Source organism: Marmota flaviventris, chromosome 5 (assembly GCF_047511675.1).
Source record: "Marmota flaviventris isolate mMarFla1 chromosome 5, mMarFla1.hap1, whole genome shotgun sequence".
In the NCBI taxonomy this organism is placed as follows: Eukaryota; Metazoa; Chordata; class Mammalia; order Rodentia; family Sciuridae; genus Marmota; species Marmota flaviventris.
This window is the reverse complement of record NC_092502.1, coordinates 99,237,932-99,252,690: the sequence shown is the minus strand read 5'-3', so window position 1 is coordinate 99,252,690 and position 14,759 is coordinate 99,237,932. Positions and strand designations below refer to the sequence as shown.

The window sequence follows — 14,759 nt, the reverse complement described above, 5'->3', positions numbered from 1 at the left end:
CCATTTTGATGATGTTAGTTCTGCCTATCCATGAACAGGGTATATTTTTCCATCTTCTAAGATCTTCTTCTATTTCTCTCTTTAGGGTTCTGTAGTTTTCATTGTATAAGTCTTTCACCTCTTTTGTTAGGTTGATTCCCAAGTATTTTATTTTTTTTTGAAGATATTGTGAATGGAGTGGTTGTCCTCATTTCCATTTCAGAGGATTTGTCGCTGATATACAGAAATGCCTTTGATTTATGCGTGTTGATTTTATATCCTGCCACTTTGCTGAATTCATTTATTAGCTCTAATAGTTTCTTTGTAGAGCCTTTTGGGTCTGCTAGGTATAGAATCATATCATCTGCAAATAGTGATAATTTAAGTTCTTCTTTTCCTATTTTTATGACTTTAATTTCTTTCGTCTGTCTAATTGCTCTGGCCAATGTTTCGAGAACTATGTTGAACAGAAGTGGAGAGAGAGGGCATCCCTGTCTTGTTCCAGATTTTAGAGGGAATGCCTTCAGTTTTTCTCCATTCAGAATGATGCTAGCCTGAGGCTTAGCATAGATTGCTTTTACAATATTGAGGTATGTTCCTGTTATCCCTAGTTTTTCTAGAGTTTTGAACATAAAGGGATGCTGTACTTTGTCGAATGCTTTTTCCGCATCTATCGAGATGATCATATGGTTCTTATTTTTAAGTCTATTGATGTGGTGAATAACATTTATTGATTTCCGTATATTGAACCAGCCTTGCATCCCAGGGATGAATCCTACTTGATCATGGTGTACAATTTTTTTGATATGTTTTTGTATCCGATTCGCCAGAATTTTATTGAGGATTTTTGCATCTAGGTTCATTAGAGATATTGGTCTGTAGTTTTCTTTCTTTGAAGTGTCTTTGTCTGGTTTAGGTATCAGGGTGATGTTGGCCTCATAGAATGAATTTGGAAGTTCTCCGTCCTTTTCTATTTCCTGAAGTAGCTTGAAAAGTATTGGTATTAGTTCTTCTTTAAAGGTTTTGTAAAATTCTGCTGTATACCCATCCGGACCTGGGCTTTTCTTAGTTGGTAGTCTTTTTATGGTTTCTCCTATTTCCTCAATTGATATTGGTCTGTTTAGGTTTTCTATATCCTCCTGACTCAATCTGGGCAGATCATATGACTTAAGAAATTTATCTATGCCTTCACTATCTTCTAATTTGTTGGAGTATAAGGATTCAAAATAGTTTTTGATTATCTTCTGTATTTCTGAAGTGTCTGTTGTGATATTGCCTTTTTCATCCCGTATGCTAGTAATTTGAGTTCTCTCTCTTCTTCTCTTCGCTAGCATGGCTAAGGGTCTGTCGATTTTGTTTATTTTTTCAAAGAACCAACTTTTAGTTTTGTCAATTTTTTCAATTGTTTCTTTTGTTTCAATTTCATTAATTTCAGCTCTGATTTTAATTATTTCTTGCCTTCTACTTCTTTTGCTGTTGTTTTGCTCTTCTTTTTCTAGGATTTTGAGATGAAGTATGAGATCATTTATTTGTTGGTTTTTTCTCTTTTTAAGGAATGAACTCCAAGCAATGAATTTTCCTCTTAGAACTGCTTTCAATGTGTCCCATAGATTCCGATATGTTGTGTCTGTGTTTTCATTAATCTCTAAGAATTTTTTAATTTCCTCCTTGATGTCTTCTATAACCCATTGATCATTCAGTAACCTATTGTTCATTCTCCAAGTGATGTATGCTTTTTCCTTCCTTCTTTTATCGTTGATTTTCAGTTTCATTCCATTATGATCAGATAAGATGCATGGTATTATCTCTACTCCTTTATATTGTCTAAGAGTTGCCCTGTGACATAATATATGATCTATTTTTGAGAAGGATCCATGTGCTGCTGAGAAAAAAGTGTAACTGCTTGATGTTGGGTGGTATACTCTATATATGTCAATTAGGTCTAGGTTATTAATTGTGTTATTGCGTTCTATAGTTTCCTTATTCAACTTTTGTTTGGAAGATCTGTCCAGTGGCGAGAGAGGTGTGTTGAAGTCTCCCATGATTATGGTATGGTGCTCTATTAGACTCTTGAACTTGAGAAGAGTTTGTTTGACGAACATAGCTGCACCATTGTTTGGGGCATAAATATTTATGATTGTTATGTCTTGTTGGTGTATGGTTCCCTTAAGCAGTATGTAGTGTCCCTCTTTATCTCTTTTGATTAACTTTGGCTTGAAATCTATTTTATTTGATATGAGTATGGACACTCCTGCTTGTTTCCGAAGTCCATATGAGTGATATGATTTTTCCCAACCTTTCACCTTCAGCCTATGTATGTCTTTTCCTATCAAATGCGTCTCCTGTAGGCAGCATATTGTTGGGTCTTGTTTTGTGATCCATTCTACTAGCCTGTGTCTCTTGATTGGTGAGTTTAAGCCATTAACATTTAGGGTTATTATTGAGATATGGGTTGTTCTTCCAGCCATATTTGTTTATTTCTCTTACTAAACATGGTTTGTTTTCCTCTTTGATTATTCCCCCCCCCCTTTACTGTCCTACCTCCCACTGTTGGTTTTCATTGTTATTTTCCATTTCCTCTTCCTGTAATGCTTTGGCGAGGATGTTTTGAAGAGATGGTTTTCTAGCTGCGAATTCTTTAAACTTTTGTTTATCGTGGAAGGTTTTAATTTCATCCTCCATCCTGAAGCTTAATTTCGCTGGATACACAATTCTTGGTTGGAACCCATTTTCTTTCAGTGTTTGAAATATGTTATTCCAGGATCTTCTAGCTTTCAGAGTCTGTGTTGAAAGATCAGCTGTTATCCTGATTGGCTTACCCCTAAATGTAATCTGCTTCCTTTCTCTTGTAGCTTTTAAAATTCTCTCCTTATTCTGTATGTTGGGCATCTTCATTATAATGTGTCTAGGTGTGGATCTCTTATGATTTTGCACATTCGGCGTCCTGTAGGCTTCTAGGATTTGGGATTCTGTCTCATTCTTCAAGTCTGGGAAGTTTTCTTGTATTATTTCATTAAATAGACTTCTCATTCCTTTGGTTTGGAGCTCTGTACCTTCCTGTATCCCAATGACTCTTAAGTTTGGTCTCTTAATGTTATCCCATATTTCTTGGATGTTCTGCTCATGGTTTCTTAACAGTCTTGCTGAGCTGTCTATGTTCTTTTCCAGTTGAAATACTTTGTCTTCATTGTCTGATGTTCTATCTTCTAAGTGTTCTACTCTGCTGGTAGTATTCTCCATTGAGTTTTTAAGTTGGTTTATTGCTTCCTGCATTTCTAGGATTTCTGTTTGTTTGTTTTTTATAACCTCTATCTCCCTGTATAGTTGATCCTTTGCTTCCTGGATTTGTTTGCATAATTCGTTGTCGAAGTGATCTTTCATTGTCTGATTTTGCTGTTTAATGTCTTCCTTGATACTCCAGATCATCTGAAGCATGTATATCCTGAATTCTTTATCTGACTTTCCATCTGCTGCAGCTGTTACCTCTTCTAAAGTTGCGTTGACCTGCATTGCTTGTGGTCCTTTCTTTCCTTGTCTTTTCATACTGCTTGCGTATCTTGCCTGCAGGTGCGGGCGGCGGCTCTGCTCTCTCCTTATTCCAATTGGGGTGTCGTGGCTACCACGCCGGCAGGTCACTGGGCCTGTTCTGGGAGCTGGCGGCGGCTCTGTTCTGCCCCTACTCCAATTGGGGTGACGAGTGTACCACGCCAGCAGGCCACCAGGCCTGATCCGCCGGTTGGTTGCAGGTTTGCCTACCCTGCAGGCGCGGGAGGCGGCTCTACTCTGCCCCTACTCCAAATGGGGTGACGTGTCTGTCGTACCGGCAGGCCACTGGGCCTGTCCCGCTGGTCGGTCGCAGATTTGCCCACCTTTCGGGCACGGGTGGAGGCTCTGCTCTGCCCCTACTCCAATTGGGGTGTCGTGACTACCCCGCCTGCAGGACGCTGGGCCTGTTCCTGGCACGGGCGGCGACTCTGCTCTGCCACTACTCCAATTAGGGTGGTGTTTGTACCACACCGGCAGGCTCCTGGGCCTGATCCGCAGGTCTGTTGTAGGTCTGCCTACCTTGGAGGCGCGGGCGGTGGATCTGCCCTGCCCCTCCTACCATGCCTGCGGACCCCTGGGCCTGATCTGCAGGTTGATCACTGGTCTGCTCACCCTGCGGGCACGGGTGGCGGTTCCGCTCCGCCCCCACTCCAATTGGGGTCACGTGACCACCACACCGGCAGGGCCTAATCCAGGCGTGGGAGAAGGATCTGCTCTGCCCCTACTCCAGTTGGGGTGACGTGTGTACCACACTGGCAGGCCACTGGGCCTGACCCACCAGGCTGTCACAGGTCTGTTTACCTTGCAAGCGCAAATGGCGGCTCTGCCCTGCCCCTCCTACCACGCCCATGTACCACTGGGTCGCGGGTCTGCCCACCTTGCGGGTGCGGGTGGCGGCTCCGCTCCACCCCCTCTCCAATTGGGGTCACGCGGTCACCCCGCTGGCGAGCCGCTGGGCCTGCTCCGGGCGCTGGCGGCGGCCCGGCTCCTCCCCTCTGGCTCGACGACAAATTGAGGAGACTCGGGTGACTGTGCCTCACCCCCCCTACCAGGAGACCAACTGCTTATGTCACCGCTGGTATTGATGAAGTTCTCTCCTCCTCCGCTTTCTGCTGACATCAGATCTCTGCCATGTTGGTATCCTATGCGAATGGCAGCATTTCGTTCCCCTTGCCGGGCAACCAATGCAACGGGTGAGTCCCGACCGGCCCTCAGCAGGACCCGGACAGAGAAGCAGTTTCCGCGGGCTCCTAGCCCCGGGCCAGCGAAGTTCCGGGAGCCGGAACTCGGCCGCTCCGTGCTCTGTGTAAGCTCCTATAAGTGTAAGCTCCAAGAAGCAGTCCCCGCGGGCTCAGTTCCGGGAGCCGGAATTCGGCTGCTTAGTGCTTGGTGTATGCTCTGATAGGCGCAGGGTCCAAGAAGCAGCCTCCGCAGGTTCCGCAGCCCTGGGCCAGGGCGGTTCCGGGACGGTTCCGGGAGCCGGAACTCGGCCGCCCCGCGCTCGGTGTTCGCTCCAATAGGATCAGGTTCTAAGAAGCACCCAGGCGCTGAACCCTAGCAATCTGTCTGCAAGCCGCAGGCGAATTGCAGCCTGAAATTACCTGATCTATGGCTGAATGAGCTGCGGTCAGTCGAAAACAGGGAAGGTGACGTCAGTTTACCAACATGGTGGCTGCTGGCCTCCTCTGTGGTCTGACCGGTGTGGAGAACCGAGATGGACCGCTTCCTTCCCCCGTCTCGAACCCAGAATTCAGCTCTGAGTACGGTGCTTGCGCGGCTGGCAGAAACTGCAGCGCTGTAACCCTGCGTCTCTATCCCAGCGCGCGCTGCAGACTCTAGCCGCGGGGCGTTTTGCTGAATAAGCAGTGTTACCCTCCGTGCGACAAACCTCTCGCGTTTGAGTCCCCGTAGCCGATCCTCGTGCGATGGAAATCCTTCCTCCAGGTTCCGGAGCACCCCACTATTGCTGGAAATTCCTAACAAGATAGCCTTTAGCCGTCCTGACTTGTCATACTCCCACACAGTGAAGCAGCACACGGGGGCAATGCACTCCCCTCGCCGCCATCTTCCTTCCTCAATTAATCTTTAGACCACTTTTGAGGCACATATTATCATCTGATTTTCAGTGAGAAACTAGAAGACCAGTTGGTTTAAATGACTTGCCTAAACTCATGTCACTAATAGAAGTAGACCATGTTTCAAACCTGTATGTGCTGATATCAGTCCCCTACTCTTCCAGCTATACCAACTTGCCTTATCATAATTGGCTCTGAAGCCACCTCTAATAGCTATTATTAAGCATATTTTATTTGGGTTCCTTGGAAAACCACTAATTAGATTTATACAAGGATATAAATGTGTTCCTAAGCACCACTTCTGGTTGAACTCTATTATCCTGTAACTCACTCTTCCAAGGACTAATTAGCAGTGATTATGGCAATGAACAAGCTTTTTATCCTAGGACTCAAAGAAAACATGGACATATAGACAGAGGTCAGTCCAGTGAAGTAGAAACTGCATGCTGTACTTACATAAAATTGAGTTTACTAAATGAAAATATGTAGATTCAGTAAATGCAGACCAACTGCCATAAATGTGAAGAATCATTTTTAATTATATTTAATCGTCTGACCTAGAAGAAATTCATCAGAATTTTCTGCTACTGTGAGATTAAAATGCATAGCAATAGGTAGAATTTAAGAAACCAAAGAATAAAGGTAAATTGTTATGGACTCAGTAAAGGAATGCCATGAGATACCTCCTAATAATCTGGTATAGAAATGATTACAACACAGAGAATAGGATAATTTACATACTTACCTTGATTATGACTATTGTTATAGAACCTTGAACATCTGTTAGCTCAGAATAGAGGCAGATTAATCTAAATAATTAAATAAAGTTTCTTTCATGTCTCTTTTCTTACAGTTAACAGCATAGGGAAATAAATCTCTAAATCATCCTGAAGCCAGATTTAAATGTCATTTTATTTACATGTGTTTTCATTTTCATTTACTCTGTGAATGGAATTTTTTTTTAAATAAAACTTTTTTGATTTTTTTTTTACTCCAGGCTTGATTCTTCACTACCTGAGACATTGAAAAAGGAGCACATCTCAGCTGAAAACATGTCTTTAGAAACACTAAGAAATAGCAGTGCAGAAGACCTCTTTGATGAGATTTAGCAGTTTCAAAAAAGTACTTTGATGTTCACTAGACTGTGTTTTCTCTGCATTTCTTTAAAATGAAAAGGCAAAATTTTAACTAAATAGCAACTGTTAGTGTACTTTATGACTTAATTACATGTACATCTAGTTGAAGCCATTGTGCAAAGTGGATTACACATGTATATGAAGATGTAATTTGATGACAGTGGAACATTATTCCAAACTATTCATTCGATGTGTCTGTAATTACATGACATCTCAGACTTGGCTTGCAAAGGCACATTTAATATGTTCTTTCACACACATTATATGTGGTAACCATCTAATAACCTGTCTAGGAAGATATTGGAAACAAGACAAAGAAAATATCTTTTTAAAATGTCTGTAGCTCTTTTTGAATAATCATATTCTGAACAATATGTTTGAGCATCTCAGTTTGTGGTGTGGCATATAAATTATATCTTTTAGTTTGTGTGTTAATAGTCTGAAATCCTTAGAATAAAATTTTTGATACATTGAAAATTTGTGTTCTTAATAAAATGTTATTTAGCTCAACTTTTCCCTTTATTATAGTAACATATATTTTAAAAGTGCTTACTAATGTAAATGTAAACCTCTTTTGTGTCAAAATATAAAAGCATATTTTCGAGGATGTTTGATATTGTCTAATATGCATGAGGACCTTCCTTGAAGACTCAGACCTTGCCCTATCCCCATTAATACCTGCACTATTTCTGTTATATTTACTGATTCAACTCCCTAGTCTCTCATTATATCTTCACTTCTCTCCTGTTGAACATGCATTGTGTGCATGCTACTCAAAGTTAAAAATATTTGCAGTGAACAATGATCACAATGTTGACAACTCCAGTGGTGGGTTTATTCTCAGTCCTCAGCACATTTCAGGTAATTGGTCACTTCTCCTCAGAAAACATTTCCTCCACTTGACTTTTGCAGTAGCATATGCTCTTTGTAGTCTTCTTTCTTTCCAGCCATTCCTTTTTTAACTGATCCCTTCTCCTTTGTTCACCAGTTAAATGTTTAATTGCCTTGGGCTCAAATTTTAGCCCTCTTCATTTCCACATCATCAAACTAGGTCACCATAATTGTGGTTTTAATACCCTCTGTATGCTTATATTTCTAGAGTCAGCATAGTTCTCTGTATATTCAGATTTGTAGTCAAATTTACACATATTCATATATACATAATTTGTCACAAAAGGATTTCCCAAACTTTCTGAAAAAATATTTCTTTGTATCAAATCTTGATACATCTTGGCACAATTTACAGATATGAATGAATATATTTACCTTTTTATATAATCTTTCACTACCATTTAACCACTTGCTTCAAGCTAAAACCCTGGAATTCTTGATACTCTTTACCTTTCTACAAAACACAAATTGCTTCTATCTACCTGTGCTCCACTACAACTGCCTCATAACTGGTATCCCTGCTTAATCTCCTAATTCTCTACAGTCCAACCAAACCAAATTTTAAAACCTTAGGCAAAATCATTTAAGCCTGAATAAAGACCCATTGCCCTATGATTCAAGTACAGGTCTTATACAATTCTGCTTCCCCAGATTATGTGCTCCTGTCTTTTTATTCCACCTGCTCCATACTATCCTTCAAGTAGGCCAGATCTCAGAACTGCTGTACTGATGGTTGGTTTATTCTCTTTCAAATCTAGAAGCAAATGTCTCTTCAAGGGTGCTTTCTCCAGGATATCCCTTTTAAAGTTGTATACCCAACCCCCAGACACTTTCTGTCCCATTAGAATGGTTTTTTTCACTGCATCTCACTCTCTGGAATTATTTTTTCATGTATTATTTTTCATATATCCCCCTCTCTCTTGACATCACCCCCATCATACCAGAGACTGCAGCCATCTGATTTATCTCTCTGTCCCTAGTTCCAAGACTAGGACTGGCTTCAGAGAAGCTTAGTATTTATTGCATGAATAAATGCAAGTTTATCACATAGGTGATGCTGAATATCATGGCAGAAGAAATAGGCAGAGGGAAGCAGTACACAATGTGATCAGAGAGCAGAGACTTCAGTCTCCAGATATAAAATAGAGTCCCTATGGCCCCACCCTCAATGAACCACCTTCTCCAGCCACACCCTGCCTGCCTTTTGTTACCACCAGTTAATCCCATCAAGGATTAATTCACTAATTAGGTTAACCATTTCCCCTCCAAACCGTCTTGCATTGTCTCACATGTGAGCTTTTGGAGGAAACTACATCTGAACCATAATATCAAGGATGCTGGGTCTTTTCAGTCTTTGCTCAGTTGTCAATTGTTTCATGTGGTTAGAAGAGAGGGTAATAAGCCTATAATCATGGGCTTCTCATTTATATCAGATGTAGAGAAATTAGAAGATATGGTTTTCTCCCTTGTCCTGTATGGGTAGATTACTATAGGCCTGTGTTAAGATGCCCAGATCTTGCCAATCCATGCCATGTTTTTCCTCACGTTTTCCATTATCTATACTCTAAAACAAATCATTTCAGAAGAACATGGAAATGTAAGGCACAACAATTGAATTATAATTCATGCAGCATGGCTTTTTTGACCTTAGTATCCTCACCTCTAAGACAAGAAGATTACATTTCTGAAGGTTTTTAGTTTAAATTTTATAATTCTTGTCTCTGGCAGCAGATGATGTGGTCCAGGCCTCATTAGGGAAGTTCCTGAAAGAAAATTCCCCTCTCAGGAAGAGATGTTTTTATTATGTAGTTTTAAAAGGTCGGGAAACTACTTTAGAAAAGTTCTGCTTAGTGGCCTATAACTAAAATTTATAAAATACAGGACGGTTTTTGAGCTAAGCAACAAATGTTGCTTGATTCAACAAATGTTTATTAAGGATCATTTACACACAAAATTCAGAACTGGGCCATGTGGAGAATTAAAGGATAAATCCATCCATTCAACAAATATTTGTAAAGAATTTGTGCCAATATCTCTTCTGGACACTAGGTGTGGCAATGAACTATATAAATAAATACCCTGTTGCTGTCAAGCATATGTTCTAGTAAATGAAATTTGGGGCTTCTCTCACAAAAATGGAGTATGTAAGTGGAAGTTGTACTGACACTGGGGCCTGAAACCCCTCTATATCTAATAGAATGAGCTGTAGGATCAGTGGAATTAAGAGAATAAAAATTAGAAGTTGTGAGTGAGGACCTGTAAAAAGTTCAATTGAGAGATGAAAATTTGGAATGGGCTGGAGAATGAGCTGAGGATGAGGCTATCTGCATAGAATCAGATGAGAGTACAGAAGATAAAGGGATATGGTATGGGGTTCATACCTAAATTTGTAATTGTGAATCATGGGAACTAATGAGACTCTTTAGAAGGTATCCCCAGGAGCAGTGTTGGTTAGGGGCATTAGGGAATGTTAATAATGATTTAAGTTATGTAATGAAAAAAAATTGAGGTGTGCAATTCTAATGGTACTTCCTTGGGAGAAAGTATGGGCTGCCAGAAAGTACCATGTCATGGGGACTGCCTAAGGAATTCCCTGGGAATAGGAAAGAAGGCCAGTCAAAGGGCCTCTTGCTAGACTGCACCAAAGTACATACAACCCTCATCCTTTCAAGTCTCTTGTCACTCACGCATTCCGTGTTATTTACAGAATCTATCAAATGAAAATAAATAACTGACATCTAAATTTAGGAAAGGCTTTATGAAATTACCTGTGAGGAAACCCACAAAATAGGTAGTTACATATTGTACTCATTCTAATAGTTTTGTAAGAGAAAATGAATAATCTCAAAAGAACTAGTTATGCATCCATTTGTAGCTATTGTCTGCCTTCCATATTTTCCTCACTGATATGAAAACTTCCAATGAGTATTTTTCAGAATAGCAGATTTCATTTGTGTTTTATGAGTTAACCTAAAATGGTTTTCTCTATCTGTCAATTAGAAAAGAATACTTTGAAATATACATTTTGTGGTTACTTAAATAATATTTACCAACAATGGCCCACTTATATCCATATAGCCATTTATTTACCCATTATTGTCTTCTCTTTCTTTCCTATAAAAGGTGAGCCTGGAATAAAGGCTTGTATAACAGTAATGTATTTGGAAATGTAATGCTAGGGAGCAAGAATGTGAGTCAAGAATAAACAGGAAAGGAAAAGAAGCCAATGCAAGGATGCCTTATCAAGTTGGCCACCACTGAGGACGCCACACTCTCCATCCCACCAGAATCTTCTGAGAAACCTTAGAACGAATTTCTCAGAACTATAGATTCAAGGACAGAAAGGAGAAGCATTTATCCTTTGCTTTCTTTTCCTGTTCCTGTTCCAGGCATAGCTTGGGTTCATTGCTCCCACAGACTTCAGACTGTCTATGTATGAATGAATACACAGCACATTTCTACAAGTGACCCATGGAGGAGATTCCTGCTGAATAAGATTGAAAACACATTTGTTCCACTCCCCATAAGATATGTAATATGGTATGTGTCTCTGTGGAACTAAGTTTACAGTGGAGTGATTAGATTACTATGGAAGATTAAGTAGCCAGTACCAAGAGTGGCCTTGATACTTAAATATTTCAGAAGCTAGCTCCAGGACATACATGTCCTTAGAAATCACTGCTTTTTTTTTTTTTTTTTTTTTTTTTTTTTTTTTTTTTTTTTTTTTTGAGGTCTTATTAGTTGAATGGCTTTTTAAAATAAGAAAACACTAGTCTAATAAGGAAGTAGGCTAGAGAAGATTTCTATTCATTTTCATTATTGTCAATTAAAGTCTATCACTAGTTAATGCTAGCATTAAAAGAATATTTCAGGAGAGCTTTAATCTAGATTGCATAGATAATTAAACTTTTCAATATTATAGGAAAATAAACCCACTTTTATCATTAATATTTGAGGGGTGGGAGGGGAAGGTTGGGGCAGGGGGTTAGAAATGATGGTGAAATGTGATGAACATCATTATCCAAAGTACATATATGAAGACACAAATTGGTGTGAATATACTTTATACACAACCAGAAAGATGAAACCAAAATGTTCTCTATAAGTGTAATATGAATTGTAACACATTCTGCTGCATATATAAAAAACAATAAAAATTCATTAAAATGACATTTCAAATAGCTAAGGGTTTATCTACATTTGATGTGTTTTCCAGTCACTGATAAGTTTTAGTGATAGTAATGTCTGTGATCTTTGGCAACAAAGTACTGTAAGTTTTATAAATAAAAAAATTGGTCCAACTGTGGTGGCACACACTTATAATCCCAGATATTTGGGTGGCTGAGGCTGGAGGAACCCAATTTTGAGACCAGCCTGTGCAACTCAGTGAGACCCTGTCTCAAAATTTAAAAGAAAAAGAGGCTGGGGATGTAGTTCAGCAGTAGAGCACTTGCCTAGCATGCTCAAGGCCTGGATTCAATCCCCTGTACTGAAAAAATTAATTTTTTTAAACATGAGTTTTACAAAGTTGGCCATTATTGGTAGAAAAATGTATATACTAATCCTTGAAAGAATACAAGACATAATTTTCACTTGGTCTTATCCAATGGTCAAGGGACTACAGTGTTCTGTCTCTGTCATATATATGATCTGAGTGGAAACTTCATGACATTTCTAGACATTACTGGGACAAGATGGTAGTGGAGGATGGGAGAAATATGTCCAAGTTTGATAGATTGTGAAAATTTCCAGAAGTTCCTATGAAATAATGTTGGAAACAATTTTGTTCCACTCCCCCAAAAGAGATACAATATGATCTATGTCTCTGAGGAACTAAGTTTATGGAGGAGTGATCAGATTTCTATGGAAGATGAGCCAATTCTCAGTAATTATTTACTCTTCACTGCCCCATTTGTTGATGCTTTGACCAGTAAATGTGGATAAAAATAACAAGTTTTCAGCCTAGGAGCAAAAAACCATTTCAGGCTTCTGCTTGTCCCTTTGGGAAAATCTAATCTCTACCATGAGGCGAACATACCCCTGGTAGCTGCTGTCCCTTCCTAGGCCTCTGATGACCTGTAGATCAGAACTGAACTCAGTCTGCAGGCTAGAGCTAAGGAAACACCCTGAAACCTTTGGAAGGACAGTTTAGTTGATTGCACTAGTGTCCTGTGAGCATGAGAATAGTTGATTGCTGTAGAAGCCATGCTGAGCAACTTATTTTTGCAAAGTTCAGTTGGAAATAAATAAAGTAAAACACAGCAAGCAGCCCAATGCCTGGTGCACAGAGAATCAAGGAAGTATGGAAGCTCTTATGGTTGTTGCTTTTCCACTGTAAAATCAGCTCATGATGAATCTGCACAGTGTCATGTATAACACTTATAGGTTATTAGGTAAACCAATCGATCCTCTTTCTTTCTCCCAAAGTTATTATTATAAGTCTCCCTATGCTTGGTCTTTCTAAGTCTGATACAGTTCTGAAGATTCTTATGAATTTTTATAGGGTACATTTTCATAGTACATTGAATTTCTGTTTCAACTGGGCTCTGTCTCACAAATGTTTTATGAAGTCTAACTTTGTACTTTCTCACATCTCCCAAACATGGATCTATTCTCTTTTTCTTTCATTTCTATGACAAAAACACTCATTTCTGTGTGTTGCAAAATTTATTGACAATGTGGGTTAGACAGAGGCTATTCTCCTCAAAGAAGCCCAAAAACTTTATACTTGATATTTATCATAACTCAATTCTTTAAAGTCTTCTGGATTTTCTACTATAATATTTTCCCATATTCAGTATATCTCCATAAGGGTCCATCCTTCTCTCCTGTTTTCTCCCCATCCCTATTGCTTTCTCCACGAGAGCAATTTAGCTATCTTGTTCTTTTGTGCATCCATTGTTATTATCAAATAGTATTATCAGATAGTCATGTAATATGTTTTTATGCATAGAACAGTGCTAAATGTTTCAATAATGCTTTCTTCCCCCACCACAGATGAAATGTCATGTGTGAACTTCCAGACAAAGCAAGATGGCATGAACTTCCAGACAAAGCAAGATTTCATTGAAGATCTTGATTTATCCCAAAAAGTAATATGACTAGCAGGAGAGCAGCAGATTTTTCCATCAAGTGTAAGAGATGAAGAACTCCAGAGCAAAACATTGTTTAAGTGGTGTTTAGGCAAGAAAAAAATCAATTCCAGTGCTTTAAATATGATCATGTATTCCCTTACTGACTTATTTATTCATATTTATTTATTCAGGAAGATAAAATTGGAACGTTCTAAACTGGCTATAACTGATTTTCTTTCCTTAGATTCAGAATCTCACAGTGTATTTATGGCAGACAGCTTTTCATCTGCAACAATTTCTCACCTGAGGACTATGTGTATTTAATAAGAATTTTAAATTCCTCAAGAGTTCTGGCATTTGAAAAAGAAGAGAGAGAGCGAGAGAAAGAAGAATATAATAGTAACACTAGTGTTTTCTTGAAAAATTCTATATAAAATATTGTCATTCCTGAAGAGCATTTCTCTCTTGGTTTGTGTTATGGTTTGGATGTGAAGTGTGTCCCCAAAGCTCCTGTTAATGTGGGAATATTCAGATGCAAACGATGGGATTATTAGAGATATAACCCAATCAGTTCATCCTATTTCAAAAGGATTTACTGGGGGATCACTGGGGGAACCCTCATCTCCCCCCACTGAGGCACAGCTGGGGGAGGTGAGGCTCTGACGGTGTGCCCTAGAAGGATTGGTCTTTCTGTGACTCATTCCTTCCCACCCCCTCCTTCCTGACCTGCCAGGAGCTGATCCACTTTCCTCTACTGGACCTTCCCCCATGGTGTGTTGCCTCACCGTGGGGCCAGAACAATGAAGTCAGCTGTCTAAGGACCAAGACATCTGAAACTGTGAGCCCCAAATAAACTTTGACTTCTCTAAATTGTTCTTGTGGGGTATTTTGGTCACAGCAAAAAAAGCTGACTAAAACAAATTGATTTTTCCATTATAGCCCTAGCCTATTTACATGATAGCAGTAACTTCCTTAATTGCCTACATTCAGCAAATGTTAACAAAAGGTGTTTGGTTTATAGCAACCTAAAATGTTTGTACATTTTCACTCTTTTTTGT

The 14,759-nt window shown here is 39.5% G+C and overlaps 1 protein-coding gene across 2 annotated transcripts in view; it reads left to right on the top strand.

Moving 5' to 3' along the window:
- The window catches only part of Xrcc4 (X-ray repair cross complementing 4), a 269,838-nt gene extending 255,296 nt beyond the window's left edge, over window positions 1-14,542 (top strand). Inside the window, exon 8 of one of the 2 annotated variants that reach the window (XM_071612442.1) lies at window positions 13,625-14,542. In XM_071612442.1, the coding sequence (XP_071468543.1) occupies window positions 13,625-13,628 (4 nt within the window). In that variant the 3' untranslated portion in view covers window positions 13,629-14,542. Of the gene's footprint in view, window positions 1-6,597; window positions 7,214-13,624 lie in introns of those variants that run through there. The other variant, XM_027927925.3, reaches the window with a different exon arrangement.
- The last annotated feature ends 217 nt before the right edge of the window (window positions 14,543-14,759 follow it).